Source organism: Leuresthes tenuis, unplaced genomic scaffold (genome assembly GCF_036924035.1).
Source record: "Leuresthes tenuis unplaced genomic scaffold, fLeuTen1.0.hap1 SCAF_16, whole genome shotgun sequence".
NCBI classification, from domain to species: Eukaryota; Metazoa; Chordata; class Actinopteri; order Atheriniformes; family Atherinopsidae; genus Leuresthes; species Leuresthes tenuis.
Genome location: NW_027325370.1, coordinates 19042019 through 19064229, shown reverse-complemented (window position 1 = coordinate 19064229; position 22211 = coordinate 19042019). Strand labels below are relative to the sequence as shown.

Sequence of the window (22211 nt, the reverse complement as noted above, 5' to 3'; positions counted from 1 at the left end):
GTTGATTAAGAAAAACAAAACACATGTTTATTTGGGGGCAATATGGGCTTCTCTTACAATGGCAGGTAACAAAATGGAGGAGAAGTTGTGTCATGTTGCTGTAGCAACAGATAAGTCAAGTCATAAGAGTGCTGCTGCGTCATCTACCGCACACGTGCTGGTGAAGAAAACACACTGACCTACTTCTTTTAGATCATTTGTTCTCAAAGTAATAATTCCAAGGTATGAGTTTATATACAGTTAGTTATACAAACAATCAAACAACTAACAAGACTTTCACTTTAATGTGGTATTAATAAATCACTATGAAAGTACTGTTCAATCTGAACAACATAATCAAAATAGTTAATAGACACAAAGTTTGCAAAGTTTCTGTGTCTATTTAAGTATAAAATGAGCTGATAAAATTTGTTTTTATGCTCGAGTTAGTAATCACTTCCAGAAATGACAGTTTGAAATTGATATTTAGGTAGAATATTGATTCATCCTTTTAAAAAGCAGGACAGAATAGATAGAAAACAGAATCCCCAAAAGAGAGTGAGAGAAGTGATGAAGAGAAGTGTTCTAGAAAAATACAACAGTCTTTACAGTTTGTCACAGTTCATATTAAGAAGAAGCAGAAGTGGTTGTGTTAGCAACATAAAATCAAGCACATGGCCTATTCATTAATGCATTTTCCCCCATATAGATCAAAGGTATAATAATTGCAATACAATTATTGATTAAGTCCCATCCCTTGTTTATCACACATATATACAGATGTAGATACACACACACACACACATATAAATACTATAATTATCATAAAAGAGGCACACTAAGAAGCAGCTAAATTTACCAAGTATATGCTGCAACATGCATCCCTGCAGACAGACAAAAAGCAACACAACAGCTGATGAGGAAGTGAATGTGTGGAAGGCAGGAAAAATTAAGACGTACTGGTGCTTCTCATGTAATCACATGGAATGTAAATGTAACTATGACTGTAAAATACAAATATACTGTCCATTCAGGAGAATCTACTTAAAATGAGACAGGTGGTCATATTCTTATTATTGTTCATTTGTATTGTAAAAGACACCATACATATATTATATGTATGTATACACATTGTAAGTTTAGGTGTGAAAAATAAAACCTTAATGATATGGAAATTCTTGCATTTTCTTTCATCTCATTTTGAAAAAAAAGTATATTTTGCCTTTATGTTCAAGCATTTTTATTTCAAAACTTGGTCTAAAATATACAGTTTTTGAAACACTAAAACATTGTTTTGGTCCTGATCAACTATGTTATATTGAGACAATACAATACCTTATCTTTGAAAAATGTTTCCATGTCAAAAGTTGTTGAAAAGTCTTTGATTAGTTCATTCTTACAATAATCATATCACCCTTTTGTTAGCTTAAAAAGAATGTGCTTGTGTACAGTAGCCTACACATCTTCAACTGAAGCGTTCTTCAGCTTAATGAAATAACTTTGCACTCATTGAAGGAACAGTGTACAGTTGTCATGCTGCTTCTGTTCATTCAGGCTCACCTCCAAAATACAAAAACACCATCAGATGGCACGCAGTAAAGTAAAATGTCAGGCACAAAATATTGCTTTTTAGGCCTTGTAGGAGCAATGCTCAGCAAAGCTCAGCAAAGCTCAAAATTAGTTAACAATTCGTAAGGCAACTGCAGATGTTAATATTTTGGGTTAAATATCAATAGTACAGATAAAAACATCAGAAATGGATTCACAGTAAAAAATAAAAAAAAAAAAAAAAAAATGAAAACAACAACAAAGCAGAATAAACTCGCTGTTGTCGGCCGACAAAGCAGCAAACACCTACTGCTCGTACAGGAATATTGTGTTAACATACTGTACACTTCTGAGTTGTGCTCTGAATAGACTTGTAAGCAAAGACGGAACATGAGAAGGGGGGCTCACCTGCTTTGGGGCTTTTTGCGACTCTTCTATCTCACAACCTCACAGGTAAACTTTACGCCTTTCGCTTTCCTTTACCCATGCACACACTCATTCAATCACACACACCATCCTGCAGCGGCTGCACGCGCGTATGAGCGCGCTGTCCGGTTCTATAGCGGTACAAGTGCTGGGTCCCGCGGGGAGGAGGGTTGCAGGTCTGCCCCGGAAAGCAGGAGCAGGTAGGCAGAGCTGAAACCCCACCCCACCCCAGTCAGGCCAAGCCCACTGCTGAGATCATTCATTGAGGATTTCACGTCCTGAATGTTTTAAAACTTTCCGAATGCAGACGTTATTCGCTTCCAACTTAATTCCGGCTGTTGTTGACAAATCAGGATGTTATACAGTCGTTTTCAGAAGAAAATGCACTTTTTTTTCTTTCTTTTTTTTTTTACAATTCCAAAGATTCGTGTATCAGGAGTTTAAAAAAATTAGATAAATACAACCAGGTGAACAACAACGCAAGACATTACACAATGACATTATTTATGACAAAATGCAGAATAATTGAGTAAATAACTAAGTCCACCTTTACTGCTCCCATAGCATTAAGTTACATAAAGAGCAGTCAAGTGCTGCTGATCAAATGCATTTGATTAATTGATCATCATCAAGTGTGAGCACCTCTATAAAAGCTGAAGTTTTGTTAGTTTGCTGGTCTGGAACATTCAGGTGTGTGTTAACACAATGCCAAGAAGGAAATACATCAGCAATGATCTTAGAGAAGTAATTACTGCTGCCCATGGCAACATCCACAAATGCAGTCAGCAATAGCTCCACAGATCAAAGACCAGACCAAACAGTCTTAGGCTCTATGGATAAGAAATCTCTGAATCACATTTCTCTGAATGTGCTGTGTTTGGAAACCATTAATAATAGTGTTGGTTTCATTTTTAAAATGCAGAAGAAATAAAAGAACTGAAGCTTTTGGTTATACCAGGAATATTTAATATATTCTAATCTTTTATCCATTTTATATGACGCTGACCATATCTGTAATTCAGATTTCAAAGTATACTCCTAGTGGCTTTCTATTTTTCTGTTCTTTATTTGAGGTAAGTTTGTGTCACAAATGTTTCTTATCTTTGTGATTTCCTTCCACATCAATGTGGGAGAGATGAGAATGATTTCCCCTTGTAGTACGCCACCCTGTCATCATTTATGGGAATAAGATGGCACAGGCCATCGCTGACAGGATTTGTACCTTGGGAATTATCAAGAGATGATGACAGTCTCCGTCACCAAGCTCATTATGTGGTGCCAGCCTAGTCAGCTGATATCACATATCCCCAACCAGCAGCCGCCTACTACAAGGACAGTCTCCTTCACAAAAGATCTCTGTGTGTACGTGTGTCAGCGTGTAGTGCTTTTGTCCCCTACTTGCTTATGAACTAGATTAGGGCAGCTAGATTATTATTTTTTTGTTTGTTTTTATGCAAAACTAGCTGTTCCATAATCGATTAACAGTTCGGGCAAAATATAAAGAGATAGATGATGACTAACACCAACATTAAAGGCCTTAGTAAAAGTATTCTATGACACTGAGAAGTTTTCCTCATTTAATAGAAGTCAGCATCAGTGTAAACAAAGTAACACTGAAGCATGTATGAACCAAACTGAATATGAACAGAATTACAGAAGGAAGAGATAAGAGAGACGACAGGATAGAGGAGTACCTGTGAGGTTCAGTGTTAGGACTGTGGCCCAGGAATGGCTGGAATCCATCATTATCAACACTGTACCACAGTATTTTACTGTTAAACAAACATGAAAACAAAAGAATGTACAAGTGTAAATGTGACTGAAACCGGGTCTATTGCTCAGTGTTATGTTACTTTGAGAACAAGAACTCAGAGTATGTGCAGTGATTCACTACATAAAAAAACGACCTAAATAACAGGCAGAAAGAAGGCTGTAGTTTGCTCTGAGGTGTGAACTTGAGAAACATGTAAAGGTAGTTTATGATGGTCGATGACTTGGTGCAAAAATGCATATTGAAAATGTGGCTTTATATATGCAACTCTATGCTCTATACCTTTCTTTAATAAACTGCCAGCTCACTGAGGTCTTTATGTTGCATATTTCCATCCAAATTATTTTCAGTGATTCCAAATCATCCATCCATCCATCCATTTTCTATACCCGCTTAATATGTCGGTCGGGTTGCGGGGAGGCTGGAGCCCATCCCAGCAGTCATCGGGCGAGAGGTGGGGTGCACCATGGACAGGTCACCAGTCCATCACAGGGCCACACAGAGACAAATGAGACAAACAACCACACACTCACACTCACTCCTAGGGACAATTTAGAGTCGCCAATTAACCCAACATGCATGTTGTTGGGACGGTGGGAGGAAGCCGGAGTACCCGGTCAGAACCCATACATACACGGGGAGAACATGCAAACTCCACACAGAAAGACCCCAAGCGGGAGTTGACCCTGGAACCTTCTTGCTGTGAGGTGACAGTGCTACCCACAATTACAAATTATGTCTGACAAATTACTCAAACAGATATGTATATATTTTTTATTATTAATTTGCAGTATATAATGTAAATGTTTGGTTAGAACAGAACAAAACTGGTGAATAAAAGCACAATAAACCTCTAATATTTCTCTACCATTCACTTTTGCTTATTGATGATTGAAGCTGGTTGGAAATCTTCCAGACATGCTTACAGAATGGTGAAAAACTAATGAAATTAAATCATTCTACAACCTTAGCTCTTTTCTTTGCTTTTATTAAGTGATCTGTATGTATTTACACATAATGGTCAAAGTCTTTCCCCCTATCATGTTACAAAATTTAACAGTCCCATCTGGTGGTGGATCTTATTAAACTTGAACCAACACAAAAGATTGTTAGCAAGCTGTATAAGTGCATGAGATGGAAAAATAAAAAAATAAACCAAGCTTTAAAAAAATAAATCAAAAGCTAAAAGACAAATTTTGTTTTACCCCGAATAAAGCTTTGGAACGGTAGAATCAGTGTGGGAATGTTGTGAAAATGTTGCCATAATGGAAGGAATGATAGATGGTGCAAAAAAAACAGGGAAATTCTGGAGAGAAAAAAAAGAAAAAATGTTTCAGTCCTCCTAACATTGAGACTGGAATGAAGTTCCACTGTCCACAATGACAATGACCCTTATGCAACACTTAATTACTTTCAGGGAAAATATTTAAACATCTTGGAATGGCCTTATCAAAGCCCTGACTATAGTACAATATGTGTTAAGATTGCTGTGCATCAACAGAACACATCACTAATTTGAACAGTAATATTGTTGCTATTTTCTTTTTCTTTCTGCAAAATGACGATATTATTAGAGACTAAAAGTCATTCTACGGGAGCGGTTGATGAGATTTTCTCTGTTCACTGTTTTGGCAGGACACCAATTTCGTTTTGGGGTCTTGTGCAGTTTGGACCTTTTCAAGATCAGGTTTTCCTCCACCAAATAAACTCTGTTGCTTCCCACAAAAAGAGGGATAAACCCAGAGTAAACTGTGCTCATTTGAGTTTGAGAAACTTGTATTTATATTATATAATATATATATGAATAATATATTCAATTTACAATGATTAAGAATGTAACAAGTGCACAAATTCGTGATACAAGATAGTTAAATAAGGAATTGTGAATAACAAGTTTAATGGCTGGAGAGAAATAAATGGGAAGACTATTTTAGAACAACTTTGAAGAAGAGAAATGGAAAGCAATTAGTAGGAATAATCAGTGTTTCCTTTTAAAGACAAGAGAAATTGAAATTCAGAGTACAGTTTCTGTGCTTTTCACAAGATAGCAACTACTTGCTCCAGAAGCCAGGTCACCTCTTTTGCCATAGCACCGATAGCTGATTTTTCCCAAAATATATGTTTTAAAACATCTTATTGACGTGTTAAAAAGGGCTCAACACTTTATATTTAGTGGAGAAGTACTTTGACTCAAATTCTTCACATAAGTCTTAAAACTGCTGCTGTTTATAAAATTTTAACTTTAACTAGATTGTATGAATTTCGTTCTATTCCCATTTTCACTGTGTTCTGTGTGATGTTGGGGTCAACCTTTTGTCTTTTTCCCCTGCACTCTGTTTTGTCAGCATTTGTTTATTTTCAGTTACATGCAGATTTGGAAGAGGGCAAATAGACTATATGTGTACACCTTGATGCGTTGTTTAAGGGTTAAAGAAAATAAAGATGCTAAAATAAACATGGATATGCTGTAAAAATAAAAACAAATACATTTTCCACACTAAGAAACACACATTTAACCACCTTCAGGGTTGTGGCTGTTTGGAACAAAGTAATCTACTTTATGCCTGCCACCATGTGGATCCACCAGTTGGCCTGTACAGTCCAGCCCTTCTCCTCGCACACAGAGATCTGTTGGAGAAAATGGCTCTTTGCCTCAGCCTCATTTTGCTCCTCCTGGAGCGCCTCTCGCAGGTAGCGCATGTCCTCTGCAGCACTCAGCTCTGGTATGCCCGTGAGCAGCATTAGGGAGAAAAGAGTGATGAGCAGATGAGAGTGGGCGCGCAGTGACAGGTATGCTTGGGTGCAAGTGTCCTGAAAAGGGCAAGCATTGAAAGCAATAAATAGCAGACAGAATAAAGATAAAACATAGCAAATTAGTGGCACTAATTTAGAAAATAGGACTAAACTTGTATTTACATGACTAGCAGATTCAATTTTTTTCCCCCATTCACAGTTATTTGTCTATGCAAATTATTTAATTCAGAGGCCCAAAAGTCCATTTCATGAGTCTTCACAATGACTAAAAACTTTATTTCTTCATTAAGCACACAATAAAGAATGAATGTTTTCAAGTTAATGTCTTTGAGCACATAAAAAGTCATCCACAAAGAGAAGATATTCACTGTCAAGAAAGGAAGATTGCAAACCTGATGTCTTCAGTTATAAAAGAAGCTCCTGTTGTTCATGAGAAACTAAATGTTTTCTTTGGAAACTAATCCAAACGAAAAGTATGATATGTATCAAAGCCTCTATTTCACAGAGTAGTTATTACATAAAGATGACAGATACCTCTACAATTAGAATGAACCCATTCTGTGCAGTTTATTTTGAGTAAGTTAAATATAAATCATCCTGATGCCAGAAATGATACCATCCAAGCAGCAAATATGGAATAATAAACTACTGAAAAAAGCCCTAAAAGAAATGCAATTTCATCCTGTTTAAGTAACGTTTACCAACTGTGTTTGCAAGTTACTTTGTTTGCATTGTGATCCATTGAACATATCATCCTTCAATAAAAATCAGTTAGTGTGGAGCTGGAAGTTTAAACACACTGAGGGGTCTCCCTATCTCATGGACATTTTTTAACACTGTGAACAAAGAAGTATAAAACTTGCCCTTTAGACTAAAACATCTGTAAAAAACGAGTTGCACACAAGAGAAACACTGACACCAACACATAATGAAAGCTTCCTACCAGGAATCGTTGAAAGTAGAGGCTGTTACGACCTTTGACTCTTCCCATGACATACAGGAAGTCAGGCGTCAGGACGAACGGCACACGCTCCCTGTTAACACCAAGGAAGTGCTTCCTGTTACCCAGGATGTGACCGAAGTCGATGTGAAACAGGTTTCCTTCGAGGCCCAGGATATAAAAGAGTCACTTCATCATCTGGTTTCATAACTCAGTGCTTATGATTTATCACTCTATTATTTTTCATGGGAATGTCATAAATGAGCAATGATATATCAATGTATGACCAGTACATAAATACACATCAGTTTTCTCACCTAATAGGTTCCATTAAATTCAGAGAGTGAACAGGGATTTGTGTCGTGTACCTTGGTCTGTGATCATGATGTTGTCGTTGTGTCGATCCCCTAAACCCAGCACGTAAGTGGCCACACAGTATCCAGCGCAGGAATTCACAAACCTCTCCACAGTCTTGTAGTGCTGCAGTTATGTGAACACAGAGGCATGGTTAAAGGTAGTGCCTGAAGCTCTCAGATAGTTAAGTCAAAGCTACAACTACAGTCTAAAAACAATCTGTTCCAGATAAATGTTCTGCATTTAATTTTTGCCTGGGTAAAAAGGGATATTTCTCTGAGGTCACTTACAGTATGCTCAAAGACATTGAAGATCTGATGTTTTTCCCTTCAGACTTGCTCACATTAAACAAGCAATTTGATTAATATACAATGACATTAATCCCAGGTTACATTCTTGAATGGTATGCAATTCATTCCTTTAATTAACTTCAATACTTTTGAAGTTAAGTTAGATCTTTTTTTGTTCAAAAAGTGTTGCATGAATAGAAGCATGAAATTCACCGACAAGGTTTTCAGCCTAACTTTTCTTTTTCTGTTCCCATCAAAGGTCGGATAAATTCCCTAAGCGTTTGTTAATGACCAATCTACCATGTTTACAAGTAAAACAGTGAAAAAAATCACCTGTGTCCTTGATTTATGCTTTATTAACATGTTATTTACATGTAAAAAGCTCACTCAGAAACAAAGTTAGAAGAGACCGAATGTGCTACTGATCAGAGCAGGCTGAGCCTTCGGTAGTGGTATCCCCAATATAGAGCAATTAACTTGCAAGGTTGTTCAAAATAGGACTGTGAATCATGTCTTTGATTCATATTACTCACTATTTCCTGAAGTGGGCATTTGGACTTGAGCCACTCGAACAGAGCATCATTTCTGAAGGCTCCGGTCGTTCCTCCATGGCTCCACTGGATTGCAGCGATGGTCACTGCATTCCTCACAATTTCTATCATGCCTGTTGAAGGACATTTGATCAAAGAGTTTTTCAATCTTTCTTCCTTTTTTTAATCTTAATTTAGATATTACATCTTTGTTGCTAGAGAGGAAATAAAGAAAGAGCATCAGTAAAGCAGTCATTTAATGAAAAATGTTATGTTTCAGAGCAGTTTTCATTTATAACAAAATGACCAATCCAAGGACCAAACAAGTTTTGAACATGAAGGTCTTTTTCAGTTTTAGCTTGAGACCATGAGAAAGGATATGATAAGTTTAAGGATATGAAAAGTACGATCACTAATTAAGCAAACAGGACATCTAACTAGAGATAGGGTCAAGTTTCATAGTTAGAAATGTCTGAGTTTTCACCATGTTCACTGAATGAACTATATTCATTTTAAATACCAACATACTAAACAATTTTGATACCTATGTTGTGTCCTGTAGAGATGCAGCCATATGGAATAAGGTTCAGGTCCAGAGATTTCTCCTGCCAGATGGAGTCCATCAACACCAGTGTCTAAAAAGGAAGATACAAACACTCCAGTGTAATTTTATACTAAATTAAACCCGGCAGAATTTAGACCGAAATGATTCCTGTAACCTGAATAACGAGCATGTCCTGCCTTAGGTCATCCCCCTCTTTGAAGATTATTCCAACAGGTGTGGTTGAGGTGGGCGACGGCATTGGGGAAAACTCCAGCCACAGTGGCTTCTTCTTACTAGCCATTACCTTGCATTTGTCTAGCTGTGTCACAGAGATATGAAAAGAGTGGATTAGCTGATGTCTTTCCTCCTCGGCATTGTGTTAACACATACCTAAATGCTCCAGAACAGCAAACTTTAGAAAACTTTTGCTTTTATTGCTCCCACCTGGTGATGATCATTTGATCATGAGCAGCTGGTTGCTATTAACCCTCTAAACTTGTACGGAAGCAGTAAGGATGTACTTAGTTTTCAACACACGACTTCTGCATTTTCAGTTTTCATCAAATAAATAATGGCACAGTGAAATATCTTCATGTTCATCTGAGGTTGTGGTTACCAAATTTGAAAACCTGGTAAGAACCAGATGATTATTTTAATTGCTGATTTTTAATATACTGTAATATCGCTTTCTTTCCCAGATGATTGTGAAACCTTTATCAAGTAAAAATGATACATTGTCCAACGCTTGGGCTTTGGATAAATACCTGTAAGGTACAGTTGACAGTCCCATCAAGCTAATGATGAGTCCATATTAGCATGTTAACACACAAAGCAAGTTGGTGCAACAAACAGCTTTTTGGCTTAGATTCAGATCCTCTCTGGAAGAATTGTAACAGTTTAGTAAGATTAACATCTATTAAGTTAGCTATAGGTTACCTATAGCTAACAGTCAAAGACTCATGACTATTTCTGTACTTCGTATTGCTCTGATTGTAAGGTAACCACTTGAAATATAGGAACATGTTACACATTCTGGGTTGTTGGACTGTCCCGTTAAAATTGAAAAAGAAGGACAAAAACATTTATCACATCAGTCAGAAAAATACTGAAAGAAACTGATGGATGAACACAAATATATGATACACTGACTGCCATAAATCCAGCTGGGCCTCATGATTTCTTCCCTTTCATGACATGTAGTTCACTAACATTCCCTGTTTCCACAATCGTATTATCTTTTCCCAAGCTAATTTATGTTGTCCTTCAAAAGAAACATTTTAGAATTAAAAGGTCTTCTTTTCTTTTCCAAATGAATGCATCTCTTGATAATATCCAAATTTATCATGTATATCACAAATAACTTCTGTATGTGAAGATTTCATGGACATAGGGGAGAATGTAGGAATCAAGTTTTTTATTAGCAGTTAGGCCAAAGCCTAGGGAGGAAATATATTTCATTTATCATGTGATAATAACGTCAGTGTAGAGGTCAGAGTTTGTTAAGCTAACCTCCAAATTCTAACTTTTAAGAAGGGATTCAGTCCTCTTTACAACATATGGATATTACTTATGTTCACAGAGGGTCAGATTGAGGAACTGGGATAAATCCCAAAAGACTCAGCATGTAAAGTTAAAGTAAAGAAGATATTTTCTTTTTAAACACTTTGTCACCTAAACCCAAACGAGCTTGACTTGAAAACTCGAGACCTACCAAGATCCTTCCAGCTTTGATGCGGGGGTCAAACGGCAGCAAGAATTCATTCGGCAGATTCTTGTTTCTCAGAATTTCCCTAAGTCTGAGTGGAGCTGATGAATAAGACACAGTATTGGTTGAAAGGTGCACAGATACATTTTGAACAAGGTTATTACATGCCTAAAAACACAAACTTATTAATATGAATAAACAGCAGCTGCTCAAAACAAGCGCAATTGCCTCCTATGGTATTACAACCTTTGTGATTGTGTGTCAAAGCTTAACAGTAAAAATTTGTTCCTTGATTTACTCGCTGATGAATAATCAGGGTATCATTTGTTCTTTCCATTTTCAATTGCCAATCAAAAATCAAATAATGAAAAATTGACTGGTTATTTTGTTTTTCATTATAAGACCATAAACGAAAAGATACCTGGTTTTTCATATTTCACATTTAGGCTCAGATCAAAAATACGAAATGGAAAAACAGGCACCAGGACAGAATTTCATTTTAATATTTAATTGGTCGGGTTTAAGTGACCAGGAAGTTTGATAAGGCTGCTTAGCCTGGGAAGCTGCACAAGCACCCAACAGCAACCAATCAGATTGCGAGCTACAGCACAATCTATCAGCTCACCAGCACCCATCGCGATGACTATACAGTATTTTTGTAAATAAACTAGTTAGTTGAGCTGCTTGAAATTTTTAATTGTTAGTTACTGCTAATGTTAGCTTAGCTAGTTTGTTGATACAAAAGGCATATTTTTTCAGTATTCTGTTAGCTACATTCAAGAGTGACTGGAGAAATTAGTGCCTTGCAGGCTAATTATTGGGATAATGATGATTTCATATTGCATGTCATTATTCAGTCAGCTGCCTTCAAGGCTAACTGCAGAGATCAGTGCCTTAGAAACTGATTATTATTATTATTATGCATTCCTTTCTTTCTATAGAAGTCTATGGGAGTGTCGCCACTCTCTTTTTACACCACTCTGGACATATATACATAGACGCCGCATTGACTGCTGCCGCTCACTAGAGGGGCGTGCCTACAGGGCGGTTATCTTGGTACAGTGCCATTCGTTCCTACATTACATCTATGGAGGAATTATGTTTTTACACAATGAAAGTGATCATAAATCACTCGGTTGTAAAGCTACTTTCACGAGGTGTGTTTGTCAAATGTCAGATAGACAGACAGACATAGATAAAATGAAAAGAACCCAGAAAAGATCAGGTGACCCAGAAAAATAATGTTGCGTCTCCGTTGCCAAGGTTACCAACTAGCGTTTAAGCCAGCGCGATAATTTAGATCTGTCATAAGACAGTTTGACCAGAATGTCATTCCTAGGTGTCCATTATCACTTTTTAACCTACACCCTCCAGCTCTCATGATGCTCTCATGTTATTATAAATATTATATGCAAATACTCACAACATTAGAATGAGGTTCAGCTTCAGGGAAATTCTGAAGCAAGTCCACAGGAAGAAAACCAGCATTTTTAAAATATCCTAGCACCCTGTATCATAGCTTCATGTAAGACATTTTTAAAAAATCAATACGTTTGGAAATTGGTCCAAAATTCAGCGAATAATTCTACTTTAAGATTGAGGAGTACCTCTTTCCTTCGTAAATTCATGCACCGCTGCCACTGCTTGCCCTGTACCAAGCGGCGCTTTAGACACGCCCTTCCACTGTCGATGCGACGTCTTTGTATATGGCTGTGTCAGAAATCACTCACTCATTCCCTACTCATTACTCCCTACATAGGGAAATACATGTAGTGGACTATAAAGTGAGCTCAACAGAAAAATTATACCTTATACCCTGCTGATGCTCTCAGATCTGCAGACCTGCTATCGCTCACTGTACTCAGGAAGAAGACAGAGGCTGGTAGAGCATCTGCTCAACTCTAATCTTGCACTGATAATTAGACAATCTACCTATGTGTCTTCTTTTCAGAGTCTTTTTTAAAAATGATTTCTTTAAGAATGGGTGTAAAAGCTTTTGTGTTTGGCTTTTGTTTTTTGTTAAGATTATTCCAAGAAGTACGAGTTGTATGTTGAAATCACATTGCAAACATGTTTTTTTTTATTTAAAGTTATACTTATAAATCATATGTTAGTATCATTATCTGTCTAATCATAAGCCAGTGTTCCTACCTGTAGAAGGGAGGTCAGTTTTGTCGGGGTAAAGTTCCTTAATATTTACAGCGACTTCCTGTAGGGCATTTACTGCTTGGACCTGCTGCATGAAGCTGTCGATCATAGCCTGACCACAGCCCAGCAGGTAGGCCTCCAAAATCACAGCCATGCGCTGACGGAAGTAGGGGCACCCTGCCACCTCACCGCGGACATACCAGAAGAAGAAGTGGCCGATTCTCTTGCTCTGCAATGAAACACGGAATGGAGACAGAATTCAGATTACAATCACAGCTATGGTTGCTGCTCACCTGTTGAAGGGTTTGGACACTCAGAAATTTTTAAAAGTGCTTTTAATTAACCCCACAAAAAAAGCTAAACTAAACAAAGCTGACTTTTTTAGATTAGTCCTTTACAAACTAAGTCTAATGTAAATATGTAATATCTATCCACTGTTGATCTATATTACATGACCTATACAAAGAAGGAACAGAGAAAACAAAAGCTTCCAGTCTGTTCCATAATATTTCCTCTGAAAGTTTTCTCACTCGAATTATTACAGCTTATCAGATGCCATTACTCTAAGCATTAGAGTAAATAAGTTTACGCATCATTGAAGAAATCACACAAATGGGAGCTTGAGGCTCCCCCAATTGAGTCCTTGTGAAAATAATTATATTTTCTTTCAGTAATTTTTCATTTGTTGTTCACAGCAGTTGTCAACTTGTGTTGATAGGTGTATTTTCTCTTTTTTGTCTATTTTGCACATTTTTCCTTTAAAGTTAACAACTACACTAAAATTTTGATTTTAGAATGTGCTTTTTGGTGGTAAGAATGTACTCATATCAGTTGTGTTTAAACGACACTGTATTCAATTAGCATTGTTAAATATTGCGATAATACTCTCCACAAGAGGTACAATGGATAACAAAATTCAAGGTTTGGGTACAGAAGAGAAAACATCAAACTTCATGTTTATCCTCTGCTTTCTAGTTAATGACAGGAGGACGATATTTCTAAAAGTGTGGATGTGCAATGTGATGTGATATAAATGCTGACTCTTAGCTGTTCACACTCAAAAAAAAAGTCCTGTAAAAAGGATACAGTTAAAGCTGTACACTGTGGATGTCTGACTGACCTGTACAGTGTGAGCTGAAAAGATCACAGTTGGGTCTAAAATGCAGCCTCTTTTATTAAACATTAACTTCATGGATGCCATTTAAATCTTTTACATACAGTGGCTTAAGACCACAAGAGACTGCATATCATGCAAATACAATTATAGGCTTCATCCTTCATTAACAAATGCACCATGGGGATGCATTTGAGCAAAGGACAGTCTAAATATTCTATTTGCAGCATATGCTCAAAAATGTTCTTCCTGGGACAGCAAGTATGAATAGATTCCTGATACCATCCATCCATTATCTGCCACTCCTCCGGGGGTCCGGTCGCGGGGGCAGCAGGTTGAGCAGAGAAACCCAGACGTCCCTGTCCCCGGCCACTTCCTCCAGCTCTTCCAGAGGGACCCCGAGGCTTTCCCAGGAGAGACATTAGGTGCGTTTCCATGCGCATCGAGAAGTATCGCATCGGAAAATTATGATAGAAACGCCATAATTTGAATAAAAATCCCCTGATTCGCACAAATGAAAATGCGCTCGACGGCGCCGGGTTTTGGTTGATTCGAAAGGGATGGAAACAGCTGTGTTTGCGTCATGTCTGACGTAGCGCACTTTCACCCCAACTGCTTCCGGTGTTTGCGGGTCACTCAAAAGACAACAAACATGGCGGACGGATGAAGAAGTTGTGGCGTTAGGGTTACCCTAACTGGGCTGACAGCTCCAATACCACTTGCCTGATTCTTAATAAAGGTTCAAGTCCTCTCTCCGTGGTGATACACTCCGTGTCGGGAAGCCGGTAAAACGTTTTCAGGCTGGTTGTCGTGCCAACCTGCGGAAAACTCGCGCGAGTTAGTAGTTTTCGCCAAAGTCCGTACTTTTGATGGAAACACACGTGATTCGAATTTCTTTTAATGCGCATTTCCCAATGATTCGAATCACTTTTGGATGGAAACATGACTACAGTCTCTCCAACTTATCCTGGGTCTCCTCTCAGTAGGACAGAATTTCACAGTGCAGCCAGGTTGTTGAGGGGGTCCAGTTTGGACCGGTTTGGTTCGGATTGGTCCAGATTTGGTCCGGATTCCTGATACTGACTATTTAAATTGCTGCCTGTGTAGGTACCAGATGTGCTCGGATTACCAGATCTAAAATGTGTTATTATGTGTTATTCCTACACAATGATTAATGAATGTTGCATGACTCACCCGCAGAGCTCTTTGGATAAGGTACCGAGCGAGGAAACTATCATGATAAGGTTCCACTTTTAGGGTCTGAAAATAAACAAGGTAAGAGTTAAGTCTGTGTTCAGTATTATCCACCGATAATGTTTCAGTAACTTGTACCATAAAATCAAAAGGAAAAGTTAAAAAAAAAAAAAAAAAAGGCAAATGTAAATTTTATGACAGTTTGACAAAAGACAAAACGTAGATATGTCCAGATTTTTTCATACAAAGCGTATGTGGAACATACATAGATGGCAAGTTTGGAGCCTGGGTAGCATTCATTTTACAATTTTCCAGCCTTCATTGTACAACTACATTTTATGCTGTGGACCAACAAAGTTTTGAGTAAGGCTGTTGCAGTGACTCAAATGGCTGTTTTACCTTTTTATGTAATTAGTTTTGTTTTATTTTAGCCTCGAGACAAATATTTTTTCAGTTAAGTCATTGACTTAACTTTGTTGATTGTTGAATCGAATAATTTCAGTAGTGTTAATAGATGTCTAAATAATAAGAGGCACTGTATTGTCATTTACCCATATTTAATCTTGTAAATGTATGTTTTTCCATAGTACTCTGTGATATTAGTGTAAGCTCTGAACAACAGCGTGCATTCACATATTTTCTTGTTACTCTTTGAATAGATTTTTACACACTTATATTACATCTGCATTCTGTATGCAGTTTTGTTTTCTATCATCATCATCGTCACATACATACCTGCACCAGCTGCAGCAAATACTTCAGTACGTCATCATTAGACAAGCCCTCCAGTCGCTGTACAGCTAGTCTCCTGACCATCTCATCTGCAAAATCCATACTTAACAGCTCCAGGGCCACAGTTAAATCCAGTTCTCTTGGATCCAAGTTTCCTAGGAGCCAGTGGACATCCTCAACCACTCTGCTGTTCATCCAATCAACATTGCGCAGGAAGTGTGGTAGATTGGAGGCATATTGGACGCTCTCTTGCCGGAACCTTTTCAGGCAAGCTCTCTTGGTATTGAGGACTGTGGATGGGGATCTGAGACTTACAGTTACAGCTGATGGGTCCTGATGAGATGTCACAGTCAGAGAAGAAGAATCCATGATAGATGAGGCAGTTGGGGCTGACGAGGAAGGTGCATGGCCAGAGTCATCAGATTTGACTGGGGAAAGGCCAGAAGTAGGACTGCCGGGACTTTCATTGTGGCTGAAGGTATTTGGCAGAACCACAGGGAAGCTGTAGTGGTCAAGAAGGAAGCTGATAGCCATTGAGTCAGATATATCTGGGTTAGTGGCAGAGGACAGCTTGTCTGCCTGGTAGGTGATGGCTCCTTCCTCCACATCAGGGTAGGACCACATGTGTAATGTGTGGAGACCCTGGCTGAGGACAGATCTGCAGGGATGAGTGAATGAGAGTTACCTACAAATTCTAATGAACAGTGAAAAACTAACTATACCTCATAGGAGATGATTCCAGTCTCGTGCAAAAATGTCTTGGGTTTGAGTTGTGCCTCCTTGTTGTTGCTATGCAGTACTTCTATTATATTTTCAGACTTATATGTGTTGTTTTGGAATTTATAGGAAATGTACACATTGTGTATTTGTAAAAAAAAAAAAAAAAGGTAAATACAAGCCTTGAAATATACACCCGTTAAAATGAACCTTTCTTGGTGTTCATATTCTTGAACTTAAAGTTGATTAGCAAAAATACTTAAAAGAGACTGGTTTCCATCAACTAAGAAAAAACAATTCATTAAACTGTGCAATGCTGTTATTTTATGTAAAGCACTTTGAATTGTTTTGTACATGAAATGTGCTATACAAATACATTTGATTTGATTTAAACTGATTAGTCTTTGACAGAGACTAACTATTCAGAGCTGAAAAGTTCTTCTTAAAAGCACTTCTTCTTACACCTAACACTTGTCTCAGTAGGAACTAATTTAAATGAGCCTTGCTACCTACATCCAAAAAAGGGGAAATTACTGTTTTGACTAATAACTACCTTTTTAACTCAGTGCTTTACATTGAATCCTGACACCCCCTTTTATGAGAATTTGTTCTATTATATTTCAATGTGTGCCTTTAAGCTGTGAGTCTGAAGAAAATTTTGTTATCTTGTATAATGACAATAAAGACTCTTGATTCTTGATTGATTGTGCTCTTAAAACATTAATTATTGCCTTTATAAAAGTCTAGAAAACATGAAATTTAAAAGGTTCAGGAAATTCAACATAACGTTGGTCTCCAGGCAACTGGAGAATTTCAGATTTTACTGTCGGATTTTTAACACTGATTTACACAATTTACTAAGGGCTTAAAGAAAGTCTGGGTCATGGTTTTGTCAAAATAACACAGACAGACAGTACAGATACTCTTTTCTTTCATTAATTTTCATGTGACCAACTCCACTTCACACCAGCCCTCTCTTAATCAGAGTCAGCCTCTTTTGAGACCTGTTGAACATAATAACAATTTAATAACAAACACTTATGTTTGTTTCGTAATGGCAGTTACTGGTGCTGTACTGATGCTGCATTGAAGAGAAATGGGGAAATTTGGAATTTCCAACTTTCAACTATAAGAATGCCAGTTCAAAACATTAATCTAAGTACTGGTTGTCACGTTTTAGGTTTTTATTCATGTCACATCATTTCCTGTTTTATTTTGAAACACTAACTGCTCCTCTTGTTTCAGGTATGTTGCCCTTCCTCTTGTGTCAAGCGTCTGATTGTCTTCCCTGATTCCAATGTGTTTCCACCTGTTCCCCATGGCTCCTCATGTGTTCAAATAGTCTGCGTCTCCCTTGTCTTGTGCCAGTGTGTTGCAACCTGTTACGTGCCTCACTCTAGCGGCCTTGTCCCATAGTAATCCACAGGCTTGAATCCAAAAGCTTGAAGTTGAGCGATCCTCCTGCAGTGCTATCTTTTGTTGTAAATTCTTCCATAGCCCTAGTTTAGTTCACAATAAGTTTTCATAGCCTGTTTTGTTCCTCCGTTAAGGAGTGGTTTTTGTTCTTGTTAATTGTTTCATAGACACCTCCGTTAGAGGAGCGTTGCGTTCGGTATTTGGTTTAAGTTCCATAGTTCCCCCACTAGTGGAGTGATTTTGCGTTTTGTTTTTAAAGATCTTTGCGCCGCCGTTAAAGGTGAGCTTAGAGTTAATTGTTAAGTTTGATAGTGCCTCCCTTCGTGGAGAGTTTTATGTTATATTTTGATTGTGCCCCGTTTGTCGGGAGAGCTTCTTTTGTATAAGTCCACCTCTTTAGGAGAGTGTGAGCATTAATTGTAATCATTCATAGCCTTTTCTGTTTTCCTCCTAGAGTGGAGAGAGTTTTTGATAAGTTTCATAGCTGGACCCTCCTCAACATGGTTATTGAGGAGGAGCCCTTTGTTTTGCTCTGTTTTTGAGATCCTCACCTTATTTATTTAGAATAAAACACTCTTGCCTTGAAAAGACCCTGCATCTGTGTCCTGTGGTCCGTGACACTAGTGTATTCTGGATTAATTTATTTCTGATAGATAGATTTGATGTGGATGGCAAAACTAAACAAAATAGAGCTTTAAGAGCTTTAACTTTCAACTTGTGAGTTGTAGCTAATGAAGTGTCACCTGAAGTTGAAGGCGGCGATACAGAGGGAGGAGGAAATATATGCTCTAAAGCACAAGAAAAAAAGTGATTTTTCTATTGTCCTCTTTAAAAAGGCTCACCTGTGATCTATGAGGAGAAGATTGACAAAGTAGAGCACCTTCCCTTTCCCTTTCTGTGGCTCTGCTGGTTTGTTGACTGAAAAGGATGGTGATTTCAACTCTTTGGTGCCTAAAGCCTTTGAATCTCTGCTTGCTGTTGACTTTGGCTCTTTGGTTGTTGGGGAGACATCACTTGCATTTGAATTAATAGTAAGGCCCAGCTTGACTCCACGTGGCAAATCACTGAGGAGGACCTCAAAGTCCAGCCATTCATTCCAAAGTACCTCATCTGCAAAAGGCTTGGGAACAGAGGACACTGAAGAGAGGACCTTGTTGCCATAAAGTAAAGACGCCTCAACATAGACAGACTGAGGGCATTTGCCTGGTAGCTTTGGGATATCAAAGCCAAGAAGTTTGACTCTAAACTTTCTGTTGCAGTCCCACAACGATATCATGAGGATGTCATCCAAATCCTTCCCTTGGAGACTAAGATCACTGTGGGAACTGAACTGTCCACTGAAACCATCAACAAGCGGCCAGTCCACAAACTCAACTGTCTCTGATGCAAGGTGTGAGAGAGGAACCACAGAGAGGTGGAGATCTTGATTGGCTCTCAAGCATTGTCGAACCCAGAGGAATTCGATGAGGGTGTGCTCACCAGAAAAAAACTCCTCCCTGCCTGAAACTTTCAACACCAGACCATCAGAAGTGTCATATTCAGGCATCTGGTCTGCCATTACCCTTCTAAAAACTTTAAGAAGAACATCCGGTGTTGCATTAAAATCCACCTGTACGCTAAAGCTGATTTTGTTCATGTAGTGCAGAGTGACAGGAAGCTTTCTATTCAGCCAGTCCTGGAGGTCATCTGGAACTGGGGCAGGTGTTATCCAGGGCTCTGTGGCATACAACACATCATCCCGATTCCTCAGCTCTTGTCTTCTTGGAGATGCCAATTTTCTGCGAGTGAATGTGAGCTCGCCAAGTCTGTCTGATGCTTCTCTCTCCAGGTCATGACCAAGGAGGTAAGTCAAACATTGCTGTTGTCCCTTTTTTTCCTCCGAATCAACCGTCACAAGTGGTTTTACAACTATGTGTGCCAAGAGACACGTGGAGTCATCCCGTGACCATGGAATATCTAATGTCCTGATAACCTGACAGTCATCATAGGTTTCATACCAGTCATCTCCTCTGGCATACAGCAGGGTGTATAGCTTGGGATCCAGTATTGCAAATGGGTCTGGATGGCAATTTTGTTCCTGCGCCTGAAAGCATAGATATAAATATTTGAAATGTTAATAAAGTTAAGAAAATATCTGACAGATATTTTTGCCATTTTAGATGGACATATTAGCCTGATATGGTTTTCCCAAAACACCCAAAATAAAAAAGCATAGTGAAAAGCTCCACTTCTGGCCAAAGTCAAATTATGATCTAGTGTTGGTGGAATTGGTCTGGCATTACCACTATCCATTTCCAACCCCAAACACTAGTTTGAGCACCACCTAGACAAAATGTCGCAAGAAAAAGTGGCAATGCTGTATGTAAATAAAATCAGAATCCCATTAATCGATATTTTACTCACAATAGAGCAAAGGAAACATAAGATTTTGAATATCGCATGGTCTGCAGTACATTATCTCATCAATACACTTGTAATTTGGAGACATCTCTGTGCACAAGAGACTAAATTAGCTGTAGAATCCTATATCAGACAATAATGGCACAACATTCTTCTTCCAAAGAGGAATGAACAGATTCCTCTCCCAGCTGTCATTGGACGAGAGGCAGGGTCACCAATCAACCTAACATGCATGTTTTTGGGCGGTGGGAGGAAGCCGGAGTAACCGGAGTGAACCCACGCTTACACGGCCCGCACAGAAAGGCCCCAGCCAGGATTCAAACCAGGATCCCTGTGTTGTTGTGAGGCGATGGTACTAACCACCACACCCCCCGCGCAGCCCCCATTAAGTGACATCTCAACCATAACTTTTATTACTGTCCCAAGGAAATGAAAAAATGCAAATAAATATGTTTTCCATTGTTCTTTTTTTCCTCAATAAGGGCATTAAAGGGTTCATCCATATTCAGATTTTTTTCATTTGAACAATTTAAGTTGGACAAATATGAAAACATGTATCTAAAAAGTCCGGTTTTTGTCAGACTAACACAACAATTAGATTTTATCAGAATGCATGCGCAAAGCAAAGTCTTTATGCAGCACTAGAGATGAGCCAAGTTACAAAACCCAGCTATATAAGCACAAAACACTGCAAGAATAATAAGAAAAAACCTTTTCAGAACATAATTTTGAAAAATGTCTTTTCTTTGGGGTATACATACTTGCATACAGATGCGTAGACGGAGCTGGTTGACGCTGCACTGTGCAGGGAGAATAACAGACACTGACTCGTAACTGACACAGACACTGTCGTCTTCCTCACCATACATCTGCAGGGGGCCAGGCTCATGCTGAAACTCGCAGATAAACTTCAGGAGGTTGTCAGAACAGCTGTAAGTGGCCATCCCTGTTAAACTGTTCTCAGCGTGCAGTTGTAATGGTGGATTTAGGAACACTGCAGTATCCATTTATGATTCAGCAAAACCTGGACAAAATAAGATTCAGTGCAAATAAATAATCTATTTCATTCATATGCAAAGTCTCTACTCTATAATTAGAATATTAATCAAACGTAGTGAGACAACGAAAAAGAAAATTTAAGTCTTACAACAGCTGAGTCCAAAAGAAATTGTACCTGCCCGACTGTGTGATGCTGCCTGTTCCCTTTTTGTGACATCTCTGGAACTTCCTCATTCTTTTACACTGAGATAACTACCAACAAAACATTTACTGACATTATAGACAGAGAGTTGACTTCCCTGTTCCTTTTTTTTTTTTTTCTTCGCAAACAAAAAAGTTCTCAAATATGTTTACAATTAATGCTGCACAACAGTCCAGGGTAGATACCGCTGGTCCACTAGTCGGGCAATAAAGCAGAAAAGGTGGCCTTCTGTATTTTAACTGTTAATCAAACAGGTCAGAACTGAATAGTTGCTTATGTCTTACTGGAACACTTAAAACCTGTTTGACTTGTTTTCCTTTTCTGTGCTCTTCCTTAAAGGTACTATTCAGTGGAATGTGGACTGTTTGTTATTCTTGTTAAAGTTTTTTTTTTCTAACATTATTCATATTATGAGAAGGCCTATTGTCGTCTCGACTCAAAGAGAAGA

The 22211-nt window shown here is 38.3% G+C and overlaps 2 protein-coding genes across 4 annotated transcripts in view; both read right to left on the bottom strand.

The window, feature by feature from the left end:
• lamb2l (laminin, beta 2-like) overlaps window positions 1-2117 on the bottom strand; it is a 54431-nt gene extending 52314 nt beyond the window's left edge. Inside the window, exon 1 of the mRNA XM_072366368.1 lies at window positions 1936-2117. The gene's annotated coding sequence lies outside the window, so the exon portion shown is untranslated. The remainder of the gene's footprint in view (window positions 1-1935) is intronic.
• A 3419-nt stretch (window positions 2118-5536) lies between these two features.
• LOC140271419 (phosphatidylinositol 4,5-bisphosphate 3-kinase catalytic subunit gamma isoform) lies at window positions 5537-21855 on the bottom strand. 3 transcript variants are annotated; one of them, XM_072366632.1, is made up of 14 exons: window positions 21737-21854; window positions 21324-21586; window positions 19005-20245; window positions 16033-16687; window positions 15298-15363; window positions 12993-13218; window positions 10848-10942; window positions 9312-9455; window positions 9137-9227; window positions 8596-8726; window positions 7787-7898; window positions 7422-7579; window positions 6223-6535; window positions 5537-6169 (listed from the first exon to the last, which is right to left on the bottom strand). In XM_072366632.1, the coding sequence occupies exons 2-13, from the start codon at window positions 21567-21569 to the stop codon at window positions 6278-6280; spliced, it is 3423 nt and encodes a 1140-aa protein (XP_072222733.1). In that variant the 5' UTR covers window positions 21570-21586; window positions 21737-21854; the 3' UTR covers window positions 5537-6169; window positions 6223-6277. The 3 variants fall into 3 exon arrangements, with proteins under 3 accessions (XP_072222733.1, XP_072222734.1, XP_072222735.1); XM_072366633.1 differs by lacking the exon at window positions 21737-21854 and adding an exon at window positions 21710-21736; XM_072366634.1 differs by lacking the exon at window positions 15298-15363 and having other exon boundaries at window positions 21737-21855.
• Window positions 21856-22211: the final 356 nt, after the last annotated feature.